Raw genomic sequence first — 21,139 nt, 5'->3', positions numbered from 1 at the left:
TTGAAGGAGAGGTCGCAGGGGCGGCTTCCAAGAAAGGTGCGGGGGAATTTTGTGCAACTCTGCAGCATCACAACTTTGCTTTTTCAGTGGAAAATCAAGAATTGCTGGCTCAGCTTTCACAGAGAAGGGAAGGGAAACAGTAGATCAAATCAGCATGGTAGGATTTTTTTTTTTTAAACATTCGATGCCGAGTGCCTGGGCAGTTCTCTTTTCCCGCCCATCTTTGAAGACATGAGAGGGGCTGCCAAGGATGGCTGAAGTTGCCACCTGGGAATGTGTACTTTTAAAGAACCGTAATTCCTAAAACAGAAATCCGCCATTGCAGGCACTTGCAGTAGAGGTCCTTCAAGACCACTCCGCGGGAGTCGCCATTCTGGCCACGGACTTGTACCCGGCAGATGGATTTTCCACATCCACAAGAGCAGAGGGGTCACCGCTGATGCACCAGCATCGTGGCTACATGTTCTCAGACAGCTGCCTGTCTCGGCTCATCTGCAGGCAGACACCCCATAGCAAGGCGCATAATTGGGGGGGGGGGCGTTGAAAGAGTGAAAGCCGGACTTCTCATGTGCGAGAACCAGGGGTACCGCCTCTTGTCCTGTCCAGAAAGCCTGCGCGCTTCGGCCTTCCCCACCCCTCCAGATGGCGCACGGGGAGCCCAACCAGCTACAAGAGCTGGCAGGGAGGGGAGCGGTAACCACAGCAGCTTCCTTTTCCGCTTCATGAACTATCTGCCAGTCCTGCTCCGATCCGCACCCAGCACACAAAACGTCCGTCCCATGGGGCATTTAAAAAACTGCCAGCAAGAGGAGAAGAGGGAAGCTGCACCGGAGGTCAGTTTGATCCTCCCGGCAGTCAGGATTGCTCCCGGCTTGATCGCAGCCCCTCCACCTTCCTGTCATAGCTGAGCCAGAGATGCACCACCGGTGGGCCCTCCTTCCACTGCTCTGGCCTGCAGCTCCTAACGGGAGTTAAACTTCTGAGAAGCCTGGCTGCGTCAGACCAAGTCCAGCCTTCTGCTCAGACGGGGGCCAAGGAGCTGCCCACAGAAAACCCCCAGACAGGAGGGCCACAGCCCCCCCCTGCCCTCGCTGTCTGGCAACCGCTCTGCACGCCTCCTCCAACAGAAGAGGCAGCAAAGAGCCATCGGGACCAGGAGGAGCGGACGATCTTGCCCTGCGTTACTCCATCCAATCGCCTTTAAAGGCCACTTCATCTAGCGATTTAAGACGCCTGCTGTAAGGCTTCTGCGTCTTCAGAAGAGCAGTGCAATGAGAGGGATAAGGACGCAATAGCTAAGCGGACCAAAGATCACTTCTGGGGCCAGCTGAGAACCAAAGCGAATCTGGGCGTGTTTCTCTGGAGAGCCACCCTTTGACTCCGAGGCTTAGCAAGGCGAAGCTGCTGGGTACGGGCTGTTTTTAGATATGTCATCAACTGCAGGGTAGAGAGGCCGGAAGTGTAAGGAGAAGTTGGAGACGGCTGAGTTCCTCAGGAATTAGTTAACATGTCAACAATGATGCTTTAAGAGGGAGATACTTAACTTTGGAATAAGGGGCTTAAACCAAGCTAAGCCACCTTAAAGCACTCTGGCTACCAAGTGGGAAGGATTCTGCTCAAGAGGCAAGGCCTTGCTTTCTTTCTGGACTCAAAGAATGTTTCTTCTTGGAGAAGGGGGAGCAGGGTCTTTGCGGGCAGACTGTCGCTCTAACCCTGCATTAGGTATGAAGGGCGTCACATGCAGGTTTTGCAAGAGCGCCGACCCACAAGCTTCCCATTCGCCCCACTCGACTCAGGACCAGGGCTGGGAGCTGCAGAGACGCAGGGAAAAGGTCGCTTCTGCCCCCGACCAAGCAGTCCGAGCCCCCACGCGAGCCGGCACACACACCGGCCAGAAAGAGCACCTCAGAGGGGCCGTGCTTGTTGCCACCGGTAGCCGCAAGGCCAGCGAACCTTCGGAAGAAACCTGCTGCCAATTTGCTTTCAAAATAACAATTCACAAAGGAACATTTGTCACGTTCCCCCAGGAGGCATCTCCCCATCTCAGCTGCTCCAGCGACTGTGAAACAAGCAAGTACAGAGGCTCATTTAAAGAGGCACAACAGCCATTTCAGGTAGTCACTGCATTTTATTGGAAAACATTGATATTTTATTTTCACAGCTTGAACTGAACACAACACCACCTGCTTTCAAAGACAGTCTTACTCCAAACTCCCCCACACCCCCTTTCCCAAGCGCTCGGGCCACGTCTGCTGCCACAGAGGCACCGAAGTCAGGAATCCAAGGAGGCGCGGCCAAATCCGCCACGGACTACACAAAGCACTCTTCTTTCACCCGGTTTTAGGGAAATTCTGTTTGTTGCGATTTTCCATCCAAAACTTTATTGATTAAAAAATAAAAGTGAAAAAGAGAAGCAAGTTCGCGGCTCATGCTGTTTGCCGCAAGGAAAGTGGGGGACAGGCCGAGTAAGGAAGCAGCGTCAAAGAGCACGGACATCAAAGCCAAGGTGCGGCACAAGCGTTAAGTCGAGCCACTACAAAAAAGCATTGCACACGGAAGGCGGGCAGAGAGGAGAGGGCGCTCCGGCGCAGTCGGCCCCTCGCTCGGCAGCGGCTCCACCGTTTTATTGCGGTTCCGTTCCAACGCCTCCCCCCCTCCAGCTGCCAGTCAAAAGCATCCGCCGTCGCCACTCATGGGGCCCACCCCAAGGGGGGGCAGCATCAGATATTTACAGAGCAGCTCTAGTGTCTGGACACGCGTAGGAAACTGTCGGGGCATTTACAATTTATACAGGGTTCGGGACAAGACAGAGGTCGGAGGTGTGGGCGGTGGAGTTTGCTTTTGTTTGTCAAAGAGCCAATCGGACAGTGTCGGACGCCCCCCTCCCCTCCCCTCCCCTCGATCAGCCTCTTCCCCAGATCACGCTGATGGAGCTCTCTGGAACCCACCTTCAGCCACAGGCACCCAGGTGGAGGGATGGCTTCCCCTCCCGCCCTCCAAAGAAAACTAAGAAAAAAACCAATTTCTTCCTTGTGCCCCCGATGTTCCTCGGGGCAAGACCTTCGGTGGCGACCGCCATGTCAATGCGCACGACCACAGTGCCAGACACATGCAACACGATGAAGAAGGGTTTGCGCTCTCTCCACCCATCATGTGGATTCTCGGAAGAAAGAGAAAGAATCTGCGCCCTGGGAGAAGGGCCAGCCCTGACTGCAGAACAGAATACCCGATGGAAACAAAGACATCCGCAAGGCCGGGGAACTCTCGGGGATTTCAAGGGATGCGCCAGGAAGGAAGGAAGGAGGGAGGGAGGGAGGGGGGAAGGAAGGAGGGAGGGAGGGAGGGGGAAAAGAGCAAGAAGAGGAGGGAGAGAGGAGTGCAATCATGCAGCTTGGGAAGGATTCTTTTTAATTGCTTGGTCAGATTTATTCCACAGCCGATTGTTTGCGTAGAGAACCAGGTTACTTAAGTAGAGAGAGTGTGTTGGAGAAAAGTATCGAAGGAGAATGGGCCTTGCCAGCCACCCACTCCGCAGGGCTCACTTCGCAGTCATCATCTGAACAAACTCTGCAAGAGAGGGGCCAGGAAGGCAGTGAGCACAAGGGCGCCGGTCAAGCTCCCGCCCGCCCTGCTCCGCTCCGCTCCCTGGACCAGGCGCTCGCCACGGGGCAGCTACCAAAGGGGCTGGCCCACGGCACGGGGGCTGCAGGCAATCATCCTGGAGACGCAAGACACATCACCCGAACTCAGGGCCCAGGGATTCTGCGAGTCACACAAGCCTCACGTGACCCCAGAACAAGCCGGCGGTCCTGCAAGCCATGCATAAACTGCAGTCCCTGCGTCCAGATGACAAGACTAACCGTGGCACGACCTGAACATTCAGGAGGGCGTCCACAGATGCCATGGCTCACCGTGGTAGACAAGTGGCAAGCCATAGAGATTGTGCAAAGCCGGTCAGGCCTACATCGTAACACCATAAAACTCTGCCACCCTCAGGATCAGAGCGAGGGTGACGTGATCGCAGCAATGCCACCTGCACCTCTGCTTTTTTCCAGGCAGAACAAACGGGACTGGAGCACATCCTCCTGCTGGTCACTGAGCGCAACATGCGCATGCAGAGTGTGGGACCCCGCCCCCCACTCAGGAGTGGGGCACAAGCACTGCAACGGCGGCCACACCACAGCAGGCACCCCATTTCTTCCCAGCAGCAATGGGGGTGCCTGCTGAGAGAGAATGCGCTGACGTACCGAAGGCCCGAAGTACCAGCAAAGCCTTTATGTTTCGCACGTGCTTCGCGCACAACCCCGAGGGCACCCGGCTCCAGGCCGCTCTCTCTCAACCGTGGTCCCTCAAAGCTCAAGCATGCCCGAAAGCCGCCGAGGATCTGCCACCGCCCAAAGCTGCCCTCTGGTGTACAGAGCAGTGCTGCTGAGGCAGCCGAGGGCCAGGCAGTGCCTTCTCAAGGCTCTCCAGGAAGCAGAAGCCCCCACCTCGAAACGCGCCAGGGCTGCCAGGCGGCAACACGCAGGGGGCCCCCGACTCACCTTCATAGTTGACCTGCCCGTCCCCATCAATGTCCGCCTCCCGTATCATTTCGTCCACTTCCTCGTCGGTGAGCTTCTCCCCTAGGTTCGTCATCACGTGGCGCAACTCCGCCGCACTGATGTAGCCGTTCCCGTCCTGGGAAGAAAGGGGGCAGTTCAGGGAGGGAGCGCGGCAGGCAGCTCCTTCGGCTTTCCCCACTCTGCATGGTGCAGGGGAGGGCTAGTCGTGGCCCCTTCCCACTAGCGCCAGGCAGCCTCCTGCACTGCGGCCCCACCTTATCAAACACCCTGAAGGCCTCCCGGATCTCCTCCTCACTGTCCGTGTCCTTCATCTTTCTCGCCATCATGGTCAGGAACTCAGGGAAGTCGATCGTGCCATTGCCTGAAAAGAGAGTGGCGCTGAGGAGAGGAGCCGGCGCAAAGCCAGGGGGCCCCCTTTGCACCCAGCAGGCAACCTGGAACAGCCACCCCGGGGCGAGGGGAGCCCCGCCGGAAGCAGGGCTGCGTCGCTGCCACGGGAGGCTTCACAGTGCACTGATGCAGGGGCTGAGGTGGGCTCACTATGCCACGTGGCGGTTTCTACTTCCACAGAAGCAGAAGGCAGCAGAACCCGACGCAGGAGCCACTGGGACCACCTGAAAAAGCAATCACCGAGGATGCTTCAATTTGCGTTTCATGTCTATCAAGCACCTTGGGTAACAAAGCCGAAAAGAAGGACGAACTCTGGAAAGGCAGGCCCCTTCCTCTCCCTGCCTCTGTATAGACAGCATATTGAAGACAGCACCCTTGGCCCCGGTACGTTGCCACAGCTTCAGCTGTGTGGATAAGCAGCCTTGGTCGAAGCAAGCCGTGCACGGTCCGGAGCAAGCAGAGACGCCAAGTGTCTTGTGCACATACCTCCACTGATCCTCACAGGAACCTCAGCGGAACCCAGATGCTGTTTTCTGGAGCTTTCCTGGACTCCCAAGGGCTCCCGGTCACCCCCTGCCAGCCCAGTCCCCACCACTCCCGGCATCACGACGATTGCTATTACAGGTCACCCTCTCGGCTACTCTGGCAACATCGATCCGACACAGCAGCAGCTCCTCCTCCCTTCTGCCTCCGAAGTGACTGACTGGGCCCGGGCACCTGGTGACCGTGGGCAGGGCGGCCGGAGAGGCTTGGCAGGCCTTGGACAAGCTCCGCCCAGCCGCTGCGAAGGGCGCTTGCGAATCGGAATCCAGCCTGGCACCAAAGACCCGCAGAGCCCGCCTGGCCTGGCCTGGCCTGCTCACTCTGCCCGCGCCCCTTGGCTCCCGCAACTTACCATCCGCATCCACCTCGTTGATCATGTCCTGCAGTTCCGCCTCGGTGGGATTCTGCCCAAGGGAGCGCATCACGGTGCCGAGCTCTTTTGTGGTGATGGTGCCGTCCCCATCCTTGTCAAAGAGGGAAAAGGCCTCCTTGAATTCTGGGGAGAAGCGAACTCGTTAGAAGCTATGCCAAGGGCCGATGCACACCATCAGTGGCCGTCCTTGAAAATGCAGCAGCAGCTTCCTAGCCAGGCCTATTCCAAATGTTTAGGAGAAGTGCAAACCAGGCCAGGTCTTGTGAGGCCTTGCAATGCCGGTGCCTCAAATGCTGAGGCTGCTGCTCACATCTGCTCATCCTTTTCCCGCCCAGAAGCTCCACCTGGGTTCTTCGCCTGCTCTGGGCCCCCGTCACTGGCAGGTGTGGGAACAGCGTGTCTTACAGGGCCTGTGCAGAGCGAGGTTGGCCAGACCTTGGACCTGGTGCAAGACGGGGGTGCTGAGAGCGATGCACTGGAGATTCAAATACCAATTAGGGGAGCTTCCCCACTGAGGCCCCTGGCACCACCTGAGTCGTGCCTTTGGCATCCCATTGAGACTGCCCTCTGCCCCAGGATTCTGTAACATGTGATGGGAAAGGCCTCATTGTATTAAGTGAAAATGCTTTCGCTGTTTAAACTATTTTTGCACACTGGAATTTTATACTGTATTTCAGTATAGCTGTGCCTCCAATGACCAAAACACAGAATCAAACCAGGAGAATACGATGCTAAATGGACTCAAAAGCAAGTGGGGAACTGAGCAGGATCAGCAAGACTGTGCTCCCCAGCTCTGATGAAGGTTGCCCAGTAGGGTGACCAGGCTGGCTCTGCCCCAGAGCCCCGAATGAAGCAGGTCCAGATCACCTGACTCCTGCAAGGTGCCAGCAGCTGCTCTGCCAGAGCCCTTCCCGGCACCTGACCCCCAAAAGGAGTGTTCGCTGCTGGCTGGGTGTTATCGGATACCACTGGGTCGAGAGCAAAGTTCTCCAGGAGCAGCTGCACCGGTGCATCCTTCAGAAACCGCCCCTCCAAGAAAAGAGGCCTTTCCCACTCCTTGCACCCACCCCGCCAGGCCCCCTGGCAAGCTTTGATCAGCCAGGGAGGACAAGGGCTGAGGGCGCAAATGGTTGGCCTTTGCATCAGTGGCCACAGCAGATGACACTGTATCCGCACATTCTTTTTTCTGAACTGCTGTGGGCTGCGCAAGGAGGCTTGGCTACTGGCATGAATTACCAGCAGCCATCAATCTCCATCGGCATCACTGGGAACCGGAAGCCTATGGAAATCACCCCCATCCTAACCCACCTTCTGCCACCCTCAGTACAGAGCACATGACGGGCTGAAAGAAAACAGCCTTGTCCTCCGCAGAATCCACAGCTGCCCCTCCTGGGTGCATCTCCAAGACGTCTGAGCAGTGCTTGAAGCAGCTCGAGTGCCGACAGCAGCTCTCGGCAGCAGACGGGATGCAGATCGATCCAGCATGCGGGGGCGGGGGGGGAGCAGGTAGTTAACTTGTATTGCCAAAGCAAGGTGGGGACTCACCTGCGATCTGTTCTTCAGTAAGCTGGTCAGCCTGGAGAGAGAAAGAGAGAGAGAGAGATTGATCCACTGCCAAGCCACAGTCATTCTCTGCTTCAAGCCTTTGACTAGCATTCCCAGCTCAGGGTCCATGTCCTCCCATTCTGCCGCACAGGTAGGCCCCCCACATGTTCCAAGGAGCCTCCCACCCTTGCGGCAGCTCACCTGGGATTGCAGAAACAACTGGCAGGCTGCCCTGCAGGGCTACAGGCGGCCCAGAGGGTCACGGGCCATGCAGCCCAACCGCCGGCTCTGCACCTTCAGAAGCAAAACCCCCGTGGGCCTGCAGATCAGTCGGGGCCCCACCCAAGCCTCGCTTCAGGGCTCTCCCTGCTCTCGCATGTGCCACCGTCCATCACGCTGCCTCTCATAAGATGCTTCTGAACTCCAAGCTGAGTGCGTTCTCCACCGAAAACGAGCCACAGCAGAACCGCAGCTAGAGCGCAGCACCTGCATCCTTGCAAGCCACTTGCAGCCAGCAAAACACCTCAGAGCTGCCACCAAGCTCCGTGCCTCCACCGGTTCACCACTTCCACCGCACTTCTAGCCATCTTCTCTACAGCTGCTTTGCTAAAAGTTGCCCTGTCGCATCCTATCCTCTTACGAGGACCCCAGTGAACAACTCTGCTCATTTAGCCAGCCTTCAGGCACTGTGGGCTGGAGCACCGAGAAAAGGAAAAGGCAGAAGAGTTACCACAAGGCCAATCTTTATCAGGAAGCTTCTGTGTTTGATTAATGCACAGGCTGCACCATCAAGGGGAAATTTAAAGGCATGCCACCACGCCTATCGGCCTCCTTCTTACCTAGCAGCTTCGGCTTGACAGGAGGCCAGGGAGGAGCCCGACCGGATCGGGCAAGGGGCCAGCTAGTCCAGCATTCTGCTCGCACACCTGCCCAGGGATCCCACAGAGCGCAACAGCACCTGCCCACCCACACCGCCCAGCAATGAGTGCACACGGGCATGCTGCACCCGATACCTGCAGCCTCTTAAAATTCAGAGTGAGCCATCCAGGTCACACTGCGCTTACACAAGCTGAAAGCAGGTGCGCTACCAGAGGTGTCTGCAGACTCGTGCAGCAGCCTCCAAATGAAATGGTGGGCTCCCCGGTCAGACTGATGACCTCATTTGCAGGTTCACGGTCACTAGAAGGCCACTGAGTGCAAGGACCAGGCATCTGTGCAGTCCCGGGGGCAAACAAGACCAGGGGGCACAGCTGTCCACCCAACCGTGGCCACCTGCCACGAGGGCCGTGTGTTACCTCCAGGCTGAGAAACCACGTGCCACTGCTGGCCAGCCGTCTGCGAGCAGCAGGCGAGCTCCGTGAGTCAATAAGCCACGGTGGCAAACAGCAGGCTGGGCAAGACGGGTCTTTATGCAACCCAGCAGAGCCGGGGAAACGCCTTCCTAGCCAGGCCCAGCACCAATGCAAAATCCACCTTGCCAGGGATTCAATGGCCTCTATCTTATTCTAGTAGTCACTGACTGATTTCCCAGGAAAGAAAAGTTGAGGCTCGAACCTCCTGCACAGGCCTCGCCAGAGACTTCTCAGTCCTCTCCAAGCAAGTTTTTAAGCAGTGACTCAAACTGAAAGTGGAGCCTGAAAGCAGCACTCTTCTATTTCCTGCATGAGATACTTTTAGAAATGAATTCTGACAAGGCAGTTTGCAACAGTATTATCCTGCTGCTTTCTTTTAACTGGGATCACAATTATTCTTCTTTCCTCAAGTGGAAGCCCAACCAGACATTCTTTACCTCCAAAGTAAGGTAGGTTTCACAAAGGCACCGTTCCAACAGCGGTTTTCTGGTTACAATGTGGGATTTGTTGCAGAAATGTTAAGCCCCTGGGATGAGAGTCCCTGTGTTACAGTCGCAGGCTCAAGAGTTAGACTTTGACCAGAGAGATGCAGGTTCAAATGCTTGCTCTGCCATGGAACATGCAGGGTGACCTTGGACAAGCCACTCGCTCTGATCCTGAAGCACCGCACAGGAACGTTGCGAGGATTAAAGGCAAGAGCAGGACATCACAGACAGCGATAAAAGAAGAAAAGGCAGAAAGGCAGGGCAGGCACTTAACGGCATCAAGTTGCCAAGAAGAGGGATGGGCACCCCACCTTGCCCCAGCAGGTGGGCGACTCCGGGGCATCCTGGACAGCGGCACCGCGGCTGCATTCTGCCTGGTCTGGCCTGCCTCGAGTTGGCTGTGCTGCCGAACCCGCTTCCGCGCTGGCCCAGCGGCAGCCTGCAGCACACACCCACCGCCACGCACTTGGTCAGAGGTCTAGCATCCCACTTCGCCGCGTCTGGAAATGGTGCTGGAGTGACAACACAAGGGCCACTTGGATCCCGGCCTCCACTGCAGTCCCAGCCGTGCCGGCACTGCAGCACAGCCAGAGCCAGAGCCGCGATGCGAGGCAAATCTGGCACTGTTGGAGATCTGCCCTCCGCAAACTGCAGGACGCACCAAGGACTGCCAAGGATACGAGGTCTAGGATGGAGCAGCCGGGAGGAAGACGTCTCAGACGTGAATGGGATGCGGCCATATCAAGCCCTCCCTCCCTCCACATTCTGGAAAAATCATGGCTTATTGAAAGAGATCCTTCTGCAGAGAAACTATCGCTACAGAGGGGTCGGCCCAGAGGTGCTCAGCTTCACCGCCTGCAGCAGGGCTCAGCAGCCCTCTGCTGCCAGCAGAGGAAACAAGGATGATAAAGCAATTCCAATCCAGCAACAGCAGACGGGAATCAGAGGAAGGTTTTATTCCAGTGCGCCACAAAGGGCCACGATTCCACAGGAAGGAGAGCCAGCACAGCACGGTGGCGCCACTCATCAAGCTCCCCCTTTGCGCTCGGCCACAGAGCCGCTGGGCAGGCGGAGAGGGGGCCAGAACAGCCACCTGACTGCGACTCAAACACTCCCCAGGACCCTTCGAGCCACTCCTGCCTAAACTTTTCAGATCTCACAAGCCACACAAAGTCCGCTGGATGGAAAGAAGAGAACGAGGCAAATCGCGCAGCTCCCGAGGTCTGGTTTTCACGAGGGACTTCGGCATTTATAATAATCCTCCTCATCAAATAAGGAGGATCCATGCCAAGTTCAAGAGGACACGCGTGCTGTTCCCCAAATCATGTGGCATGCCTTCCGGCATTCTTTAACACGCCCTGCACCATGGATTTTTTGCAATGATTCCCAGAGAGAGATGGCAGTCCTTTCTAGAAGGATTGCGGGAAATATGCTGTCAAAAGTAGGTTAGCATGACAAGAACGGACAGCAAGGAAATTAATCTCACAGCGTGGATTAGATACTTGGAGCAATCAAGGGAGAACTGCAGCCCTAACCAGACATTCTTCTATTTGCAATGAGCTGAGCGAAGTGCCAGCCATGGATTGAAGGAATTACTGCATCACCCACATGCAGTTGGAAGAGGAAGGGAAGCTGGAAGGAGGCAGGGCTACTTAACAGGAGACAAGCACCTTCCATTGTTTTCCCGCGCTCGCCTTCCCCAGCTGGCATCCTGCAGAAGGGTTAGACTACATTCCCATCATTCCCAGCAATTCCATCTCAGCCTGCCAGGCTGAGCCACCACGCGCTTAGTGCAATCAAGGCCAAATGCATCATCAACCTGGGATAAAATGGCAGTGCCCATCTATGCAAGGATGTCCAGCAGAAGACGCTGAAGTTTCTTACAAGGACTTCCCTCCACTGCTCTTACCGGCTACTCTGCCAAAGGCCAACCGCATACTGCAGGCTTCCTGGCTGCCACTGGGACCCCATATCTCGGGGTGCCACCAACCAGTCTTCAAACTGGCATCTCCTGCTGGTTCACTTGTCCTGCAGTTACTGTGCAAAATCTCACGGTTGCAGTTCGTGTATTTCATTTCACATGTTTGCTGGCTTCTGACTATCACCATTAGGACACACACCCCATATCAGAAACACTGTGTCAGATGAGCAGCGCTGGACTGATTACTCCCATGCTTCTACTGACGTCACCTCACCAACCCTTAGCCTCTTTGTCCAGGCAAACCAAGGTGGCTTCAGAGGCCCAGAGAATGCTGCAGCACTGATGTTTCTGAGCTAAAGCCATGCAGGGATGAAGCTTGGAGGAGGAGGAGGAGGAGTCCTATGTAAGAGGAGGACATACATGCAATAAAGACGGTATTAGCATGACTTCCAAGCCCAAGCTCCAGGCCAATCCTACCCAAGATGTTTTGGACCACAACTCCCATCTGGCCCGTGCTGCAGGAGCAATCGTCAGGGATTCTGGGAACTAGTCTCACACATCTGAAGGAGACCAGACTCCCTGCACTGCTCGCCAGGACTAGACCCACATACTGCGGCATTAGGAGGACAAGTTAGTCATGTCCCAGTATGCATGACCTACCAACCCCAAATCCCTCCTCCCCTCTTTGAAGGTAAAAGTCAGTTCGTGCTAGCAACTGAGTGGCAGCATTTGCAACCCCTGCTCTGTGTTTTGCCTTCTGGGAAAAGGAGAGAATTCGGAGCCCCACGTGCCGCAGCACCAAGTCATGCCGGAGCGTCTCAGCACAACCTGCCCCAGACACGCCTTCCTGCTAAGTCTTGCAGTCCTAGAAACTTCCACAAGGCCCTTCAGGATCCCGTTCACCGACGGCTGTTCCAGCAGCAAGCCACTAGCAGCTCTCCTCCCAGGCACCCTGGAGCACAGCCTCCCCCTCCAAGGGCCACCACCTGGCATGCGGAGAGCAAGGGGCTACCAGAAATCCCCCACAACCAGTCCCACCCCCTTCCGGTATTTAGTCCCCCTTCCCTGGCCCGCAAGCTGCCTGCCTCGAAGGCGCCCTTCCGTTGACAGCCGAAGTCACTCGGGTCCCTGGCCTGCAGGACGGCCGCCACCAACCCAACATTCCCCCAAAGGGCCCTGCGACGCACGGCCCACTCACGCTTCGCATGCAGCCCCCTCAGCTCAGCACCAATGCTGCTTCTGCCACACGACGCCCAGCTAGCTGGGCCTGCTGCCCACCGAGCCTCCCTCTCCTCCCCTCTCCTCAGAAACACGCACCCGCCACCCCCTCAGCACCTTCCACCCCAGCAGGGAAGTGCTTCCAAACCGCGTCTAACCCTTGGCAGCTCGATCTGCCAAGTCCTCCATCTCTGCCCCACCGACGGCAGCCCTGACACCTGCTTCCTGACCCCGGTTGTCAGGCAGCCAAGATCTCCCACACCGCCAGCCTTCAACCTGCTTCCTTGCTGCCCTCCTCAGAAGCACGCCAACCGCTTCGGGCCGCTTTACTCGCCCCTCAGCTCCCTCTTCTTTAGCCTGGGGGTCTCCTGCTGCAGAGCCCCCACCCCTTCCTAAGGCATCTACACCTTTAAAGCCCCCCCACCTTGGTGTTTTCTGCTAACCTGCAATGCACGCGCGTTCTTTCTCATAAAGGAAAGCTTGGGGGGGGAGACGGTAGCAGCAGCCCCCCCCTCGCGGACATCTGCCCCCCCCCCTCCCCACCGGCGGCTCCCTCGGCTCCCGAGCTGCGCCTCCACCCCGCGGCTCGAAACCCAGGGGTGGCACCCCGGCCCTCCTGGGGCCCAAGCTGCACCCCCGCAGCCTCCCAGTGACCCCACGACACCCCCGCGCGCACTCGCCACTTCCACCCCCTTTCTATGCACGCTCCGGGCGCCCAGCGCGTGCGGACGGGCGCGAAAGCGCACACGCCCCGCGATGGCCTCAACCCCACCCGCAGCGCGGACCGCCTTCGCCCCAGCACTGCCCGGCGTGCGTCGCCGCCGCCGCCCCGCGCCCCATGCATCTCTCGCCGCCCACCTCCCAGCCTGGCCGGCCAGCCGGCGCAACCCCCCCCCTCGGCCCCCGCAGCCATGGGCCGCTGCCCCGCGCGGCGCCGCTCCTCACCATGGCCGGGCCCGGTCAGCGGGAGCGTCGAGACCGCAGAAGCAGCAGCAGCGTCCAGAGGGGAGGTGGGATCAGCACTGGCCGCAACCCGCCGAGCGCCGCCTCACATACGCACACGGCGCGCGCGAGATCCCTCCGCCAACGGCCGCCTCCGGCCTCGCTCCGATTGGCCCTCTGGCGAAGGCGGCCCCGCCCCCTTTCTGCCTGGACCGAAGCAGAGTCTGGCCCCGCCCCCTCCCTGCAGGCACTACTTTTTTGCCCCCTCCTTTCTCCGGCATCGCGCTTCTGTGCTCTCTTTTCGCCCCTCCCTCGAACCGCCTTCCAGCGGAAGGACACTGTATTGTGATGCCGAATTTGTGCCGCGCGCCCCCATTGGCTCGAGTGAGAGGCGCAGGATGAAACTCTTGCGACTATTGGTCGCCTCTCACCTGCAATGCGTCAAAATTGGAGCGGGCCATACCGATGAGGGAAAAAGGGGGAGCGAAGGAAGAACCACATCGGTTGAAGTGGGTGGAGCAGCAGCTTATCTTGGGAAGCAGTGGTCTGGTTGTTTGGTGCGTTTCACGCAGTAGGAGAACCCTTCACGTTCTCTTAAATGGTGCGATCCAACCATCTCCCCTCCCAACACAAATAGATCAACCTGGGCATGGGGAGGAGCTACGCGGACCACTATGCGCGTGCGAGCCCCGCCTCTTTCATGCAACCACGCGCTTATCGCAGGTGAGTTGGCCGCGCCCCTGCCTTTGGCCACGCCCCTTCAGGTCGGGCCACGCCCTCGCGAGTATTCCCTACGCGCGCTACCTGCGGGTTCTTTCCAGCTGATCGGCTTGTCTTTGTCACCTGGAAAGGCCTCGGTCGTTCCCCACCGCCGCTTCCCCCGGCGAGGGGGTGCAGGGATGGGTGAGAGCTCTCCCAGTTGAGCTGCTGCCAGTTGCTCGCCGGGCGCGGAGGGAGCCTATCGAAATGTGCGTAGGACTGCACCCTGTGGGGAACGATTTTATAAAGGGGTATCGCCTCCGTCACGGCTTGCTTGTTTCTCTTCCTTTACAGACAGAACATACCAGCAGGGACTTATCCACGCATTATTGTGTTATGATCATTATGAGTACTAAAAGGAGCACTTTGCCCATTCTTCGACCAACAAAAATGGCTCCCAAGGCAACCTGCAAGTCGGTAAAAACAGGACAGTGCCTGCGTTCGGGCCGCCAATCTAAATGGCATAGCACAAAAGGAAAAGGGATTGTGAGGGAAGAGGAAATGAACAGCCGCCCTTAGTCAGACCACTGGCCTCGGGGCTCTTCTGGAGAGGGTTTGGGTTTCTTACTGCTGTTCCTTTTGTGGCCTGACGATGGGACTGGTTTCCTCCTTGCCATAAATGTTCTTGGCAGGGGGAGCCACCCCCCTGTGGTGCCCAGACCCTTGGCAGACAGAAAGCAATGCTCTCCTGGGCTGGGGCAACTGCCTTGAACCCAGGATCCGAGCCAAACCCTCCAGATAGTGATCAGAGGAATTTCAGCTTGGGATCAGAGGTGCATACCCCAGAGGAGGTCTCCTGGACCACCGCGCTTGCCTCTCCCGGCACCCACATGCCTTGTCTTCTGGGGGCCTCCTTCCCACCTCTCCCCTTGGCACGCACTGGCTGCCACTGGCACCCTGCACACACGCACCTGGCCTGGCGCCCGCCGGTATCCTGATCCGCCAGCTCGGAGATGGTTAACCATGTCGAAAATGGCTCCGGGCCACGGATCGTGTAACGGAGCGCTCCTCTCCTGCTGACTCGTCTGGCGTTCACGGCCTGTCATGGGCTTTCAGTGGATAATGTTACCCCGGAGCTGCCAAGCTGCGCGGAGGGGACCGCGGCCTGCAAGATGAGTCATGGAAAATTGCCGTTTCACCAGGGCTGTGTTCACGGCTCCCCAAAAAATGATGGCCCTCGTGGGGTCACACGGTGTTGGCCCTCTGGTCTGTGGCAGCTTCATCACAAGCATGGCGCGGGTGGGCACTTGTAGACTCCCGGCAGAATAGGCCCCCCTTCTCCAAGCTGGTGCCCACCAAGGGTGGAGCTGCAATTCCCATCAGCTCCACTCAGCATGGCCAGTGTGAGGGATCATGGGAACTGTAGGTCAACACACCTGCATTTTGCACAGGTTCCTTCTCTCTTCTCAGAGGCTGATCTCCCACTCCCCGGGCTTCATTGAGGACTGACAGCTTGAAGGAAAATGAGTGACTTTTCTGGGCCTGTCGGCCCCACACGTCACTGGAATGCCACCCTGACAGCTTCCCCGAGACTAATTGTATCTCTTGGGCAAGGGGTGGGTGTGGATCCGTGCCCCCTGTTTATACTAAATGGGAGCCAGGGCACAGAAGTTAACCCCCACGCACACCAAATCTGCTGAAGTACCGTATTAGCTGATGATGGATTGAGCCTGGGCACACCCTCCATCTGTCTGTGAAGCAGCCCTCCCACCAAGCTCATTGCTCAGCAGAACTGCGTATGCTCAGGAGCTACTTTCCTCTGGCTATGACCCTGCTGAATGCTGCTCAGAGTATCAGCCAGGCCTTCTGCAAAGGATTTTGAGTCCAGGTGTTCAGTCCAAGGGCCTACCAGAAACCAGTTCCAAAATCCCAACAGCCATGATGATGATGATGATGTGGATCATGAGGACTAGGAACCCGCTCCTTGGAACAAAACCCAGGACTGTCAGGACTGTGAGAAAGCCATCCACTCTGTGTTGCAGGTGGCCAGATATTGTGAAACACTCCGGGGCCCATCGGGATTTCATCACGCCTTCCCAGAGCCACTGGGCCTGGCGCTTGTTTGCCAACAGGGCCCAGCCCGTACCGGTTGCCAGCACGTCGCCTCCGCCGAAGCACAGGCTCACCGGGTTCCCAGCAGCCGCGCGCCCCGGGCGGGACAGGGCAGGGCGCAGCCTGCCTCCCTCTGCCGCCAGCGCCGCGTCTTGGCTGGCCGCCAGTTCCTCCCCCGGCTACTGGGAGGCGGTGGCATGGGGAGGCAGAACAGGTCGGGGCAAGCAGCAGGTGCCAACGGAGCTAGTCCCCACGTCCAAGCAGCAGGTGGCCGCCCGGGGCGGTTTCGCTCGCTGGGAGAACGAAAGGAGGCTCCGTGCCGGCCGGCCGGCCGGGATCCGTCCCGCTGGGATCCGTCGGTCCAACCCGCATCCCGGCGTGATCGGCTGCGCGGGCCCGTCCTGCCCCGTCTCGAGAGCTCTGCTTTGCACGCACCACTTCCAGGCACGTGCCGTGAGGTGGGCAGGCGACAAGGCTGCCGTGGAATCTGCACCCTCTGCCACAACAACGCCAAGCCCCCCGTCCTGGCCCTCCAGTGGCACCTTCACCCCACGCATCAAGGGGACAAGTGGCAGGGAGTCCAGAAAGCGGCGCTGCTTAGCGGGCCCCTCCGGCGCCCAGCGGGTTGCTCTTCCTCTGGGACAAGGCGATGGGGCAGAGGGTTCCGGCAGTATGGGCTCCGGCCGTTTCCCAAGGAGAAAGGCTTCCACGCCTCATGATGTGTGTGTGTGTGTGTGTGTGTGTGTGAGGGGGAGGGAGGGAGGGGGGGAGGGAGGGAGGGAGGGAGGGAGGCCAGCTTCAGTCCACACTCAAGGTCTGAGTAGGGCTGGGCGTGGTTTATCACTGAAGCACCGGTGGCTGTTGACGCATCGGTGGTCATGTTGTCTGAACCCACTAGCCCTGCTAACAAACCATGGCTGATTAACTACAAACACCCCATGAATAGAACCCCTGGTTTGCTGTCGGGTTGTATACTGTGCATTATTTGTGGCCGATAAACCGTGGTCTGACAGTGCCGCGGTTTATGGCATCAGACGACACATTCCAGCAACAATCCGCATTTCAGAGCCCGAGTCTGGGTTATCATATGGGGTGAACCCAGTCAGAGAGGGACCACCAATGTCTTCCCCAGTGTGACATCTGCCAGGTGTGTTTGCCATGCAAGGCGGGAATTCCGGGAGCTGCGCTCCAATGCGTCTGGAGGGCACTCAGTCCAGAAAGCAGGTGTAGGGAGAGAATATTGCTACCCCCAGCTCCAGGGCCACGTGTGCCGGGGAGGCCGGGTGGGATTCCCCCGTACCTGTGGACTCTGGCAGGAGAACACCTGAGGCGAAGCGTCCCACCTGCGAGGCATCCTTGGAACCCCCCCCCCCCGGCCTAACGTACCATCCTCACCCTGAGACGCAGAGGCAAATAACATCTTTACTCGTGGTTCGTCAACCCAGTACAAAAGGATCGATCGATCGATCGTCGTCGTAAGGGATCCAGAAGATCGACAACAACAAAAAGGCAATAAAGACATCTTTACAATATATTACAATTTAAGCACAGTCGGCCTGCTCCCTGCGGGGGGGCCACTGCAGGGTCCCTGGCTGCCTGCCCAGAGGCGAAGGGAGCGGCAGGTGTGGTGTGAGGTTGGCCTCTGAGAGGGGGGCGTGCGGTGCTTCCGCCCGTCGTGTCCTCGTCTTCACACCTGAACTGCCCACCTGCCAGATCACACCAACCGGCCGTGTTGGAGGGGGAAACTGGGCCACTGCGGCCGCCACCAGTGCGCTTTGGGGCAGAGTATCTGCCCAAGGCAAGGCAGTTGGTCTGGACAATACAGCCAGGAAAGATCGGTAATAGCAACACTTCAAGGGGCATCAACAGGGCACCCAGAGCACCGCGATGACCCTGGTCGAAACCAGCCTTCCCCAAGCCCGGCCCCTTCCAGATGTGTGCACTACAACTCCCATCATTCCCAGGCGGTGGCCACCCAAAGGGCCCCAGACTGGGAACAGGCTGCTCCAAATAAGCTTGTCTGGAGTGAAACAGCACCGCATTAAATCATCTGGGGATTCCTCTGAGCTCAAGATCTTTGGACCTGCGCTGCTCCTCCCAAATTCCACTCGCGATGCTTGATGCCATTATAGACATCTTTTTTTTGGGGGGGGGCGTGCAGGGTAGAGAGACACGGTCCTCCCTTGCCCTGCCACAGGCAACGGCCTCGTGACACCAGCCCAGGGCAGCTTCCCGGACTACGGTTTGGGGGGGGGGGGGCAGGTCTGCCAGTGGCGAGGAGGCCCCATCACTGGCAAGGGCTTACAGGCCTCCAAGGCAGCTTATAGTTGGAGACTGAAAGCGGAAGGAGGCTCGGGCTTCAGGCCTTGCCATGACGTTTCCTGGCCCATCACCCAAGACTGGCCTGAGCAGGCAGGGCAGGTGTTCACTTCCACACCTTTGCAGGGGCGGCTGCTGGCGATGGACCACCGGCTCTCCGTCAGCCTCTTCCTACGGTGCCCCCCTCCTCGCACGGGCTGGCACAGCCTGGCCAAGAGGCGACCACCCGCCCCAAGTAAGGCCTGTTCCTTAGTTCCTGGGCTCACCTGCCAGAACGAGCGTCCGGGGGGGATGGATTAAGGGGGCTGCAGCCAAGTCCCTCCAATCACAACTCGGCCTTGCCGCATCTCCTCCTCCCGTTGCCTTTGGGAAGCAAGGGAAGGGCCAGGGCGCCCCCCCCCCCCCGCAGGCCCTCAGCCAGTCATGCCCGAGAGAACTGGGGGCGCCCCCCCGTGCCAGCTTCCACAGGTCCTTGGCGGACCAGGGTGGGTGGACCGGAGGGCTCCACACATCTGCAAGCATGACCTGCCTCGGAAATCGCCCATGGGCTTGCCTGCCGAACTTCGATCAGCAGCAGGTGGTGCTCCACCGGTTCTGGCCGGCCCAGTCCTCTGTTCTGGAGGTCGGCCAGGGAAGGAGGCCGGAACGCAGGCATTCCCTTCCGGGTCGGATTCGCAGCGAGAGACGGGCGTGCCACAACACCGCACGCAAAAGGCCAGAGAGTTCGATAAGGTGCTTCAGGGATCTTCGGCCCCGATCCCTGGGCAGAGGGGCTCCTCCCCGGAGCTGCCGTCTCTCCCGGGCCCCTTTCCCAGAGCAGTCGCTCTGCCGGGCTCCCTCGCAGGGTCAGAGCAAAGGCCTTGCCGGAGCGACGTTCAGCCGGTTCAGTTTGGCTCTCTCCTCGTTGGAGATGTCCGTCTTGGGGAGCCCGCCGGGGGTCCGCGCGGTGCCCGCCACCAGCCCCGCCTTCGCCACGCCGCCCTCCTCCCGCAGGCCGAGCTCGGCGTCGCCGTGCGTGATGTTGCGGATGAGGTGCACGGCGGCAGACGGCAAGCTGTTGTTGGCAGTGGGCGCCGGGGGGCCCTGCGGGGTGTGCCGGGACCGGCGGCGAATGCAGAGGGCCAGCAGGGCCAGGACGGGGGCGGCCAGGACCAGCAGCAGGGCCAGCGGCAGCACCGTGGAGAGGAGTGCCGTGCCGCCGCCTCCTGCCGGGAGAGACGGGGGTCAGGCCCGGCCCCAGACCACCAGAGAGCCATGGGAAGAGGCCCAGCTCAGACGTCACGGCACCCCAGGGGCTCTGGCTGCATCTCTGGGGCCCTGGGCTGCTGCGCAGGAAGTGGTTGCTGCCACCCAGGTGCTCCCACGGGTGTTAAATAATTGCGGGACACTCCAGTTCTGGCTGTACCGCAAAGGGGTACTCCTGGGCGGCACTTCCGGATTCCCTCCCTCCCGCCAAGCCACAAAGCCCAGTTCGCGGATGATGCTCGGCAACGCAGCCACAGGGTCCCCCCGGGCAGTTGTGCTTTTGGGAATGGGGGGGACAGGAGCCAAGACCCCCCCCCACACTCCTCCTTTGTTCACAACAACAGTATGGAAACAGCGGGTGCTTGTGGTGAGCGAGCCAGGTGGAAAAGCCCACAAAAGCGGACTCCACTCGGTCTCATGTGCCTTTTCACAGGCTATTTAGGGCAGGGGACCTCTAAATCCCTGGAGTGAAGGGAAGCAACCCTTCCCCACAGCTGCCAGAACCGAGCCGGGCGGACCGAAGCTCCGCTGCAGCCCGTCCACCCCCTCGGGAAGGCTCCTGCCGCAGCGCTGGCCACAGGCATCTCCAGGGGGGGTCCAGCGGAGGGGCCCAATGTGTTGGGCTGCAGCACACCAGCTGGCGAAGAGAAGCCGGTGGCCCAGCGGCCCCGTGCCCGGACCCCGCCAGTGAAAGCATCTCGCCCGGCCCGCAGGTGGGCTCCGTGTGGCGCCGGGCACTCACCTGGGCACACGCCGTCCAGGCAGGGCTCCCGCAGCGTCTGGCAGACGGTGCCTTGCGGGCACGAGCAGCTGTAGCTGCCTTCTCCGCCCAGGCAGGAGGCCCCCCCCGGGCAGGGGTTCGGGGAGCAGAGATCCACCGCGACCTGCTGGGCCAAGGGGAAAGCGGCATGGGGCGGCGCTGGGGAAGAAACACGCCGGCTCTGCGGAGGCTCGGCTCGGATGTCGGCACAGGGAGGGGCGGGAAGGTGCAGCGCGCGGCGAGTGCCCACGGCTGCCTGTGCTCCCCCGGAAAGCCAGGGCTGCAAGTGGGGCGTCTGAAACCTCCTGCGGCATGAATATTCTGCCAAGGGGGCCATCGGCCTGCCTTTCGTGCCCCTGTGCCAGCGCAGTCTGTCACGTCCCAGGTGCCGCCCACTGGAACTAGCGCTCCGTGTTTGGGGCCTCACGTCCAGGTGGGGGGCCGGAAGCGGGCAGGGCAGGGCAGGAAAAAGGAAAAAGGAAAAAGGAAAGGAAGAGCGAGGAGAGAGAATGAAAGAAAGAGGCGAGAGAGGATGGAAAAAAGCGAGGACAGAGAGAAAAGGGGGCAAGAGAGAGGCAGGAAGAAAGAAAAAGAAAACATGGGGGAAGAGATTGCAAAATCAAAGTGGAGGGGAAGAAAGGAGAGGCGCAAATGAGAAGGGGAGGCGAGA

At 59.2% G+C, this 21,139-nt stretch overlaps 1 protein-coding gene across 1 annotated transcript; it reads right to left on the bottom strand.

Annotated features, from left to right (window-relative positions):
• Window positions 1-2,108: 2,108 nt before the first annotated feature.
• Window positions 2,109-13,441, bottom strand: CALM3 (calmodulin 3). Its single transcript, XM_044435500.1, has 6 exons — window positions 13,338-13,441; window positions 7,417-7,447; window positions 5,851-5,994; window positions 4,820-4,926; window positions 4,545-4,680; window positions 2,109-3,567 (listed from the first exon to the last, which is right to left on the bottom strand). Exons 1-6 carry the CDS (start codon window positions 13,338-13,340, stop codon window positions 3,539-3,541), a joined length of 450 nt encoding a protein of 149 aa, XP_044291435.1. The 5' UTR covers window positions 13,341-13,441; the 3' UTR covers window positions 2,109-3,538.
• Window positions 13,442-21,139: the final 7,698 nt, after the last annotated feature.

Source organism: Varanus komodoensis, unplaced genomic scaffold (genome assembly GCF_004798865.1).
Source record: "Varanus komodoensis strain SLA01 unplaced genomic scaffold, ASM479886v1 scaffold29_3, whole genome shotgun sequence".
Classification (NCBI taxonomy): Eukaryota; Metazoa; Chordata; class Lepidosauria; order Squamata; family Varanidae; genus Varanus; species Varanus komodoensis.
This window is presented reverse-complemented; position numbering and strand designations above follow the sequence as displayed.

Coding starts and splice junctions, on each gene's coding strand:
- CALM3 (XM_044435500.1), bottom strand. Junction 5,995..7,416: donor TACTGAAGAACAGATCGCAG/GTGAGTCCCCAC, acceptor GCTTCTCCCCAG/AATTCAAGGAGGCCTTTTCC. Junction 4,681..4,819: donor CCTTCAGGGTGTTTGATAAG/GTGGGGCCGCAG, acceptor CTTTCTTCCCAG/GACGGGAACGGCTACATCAG.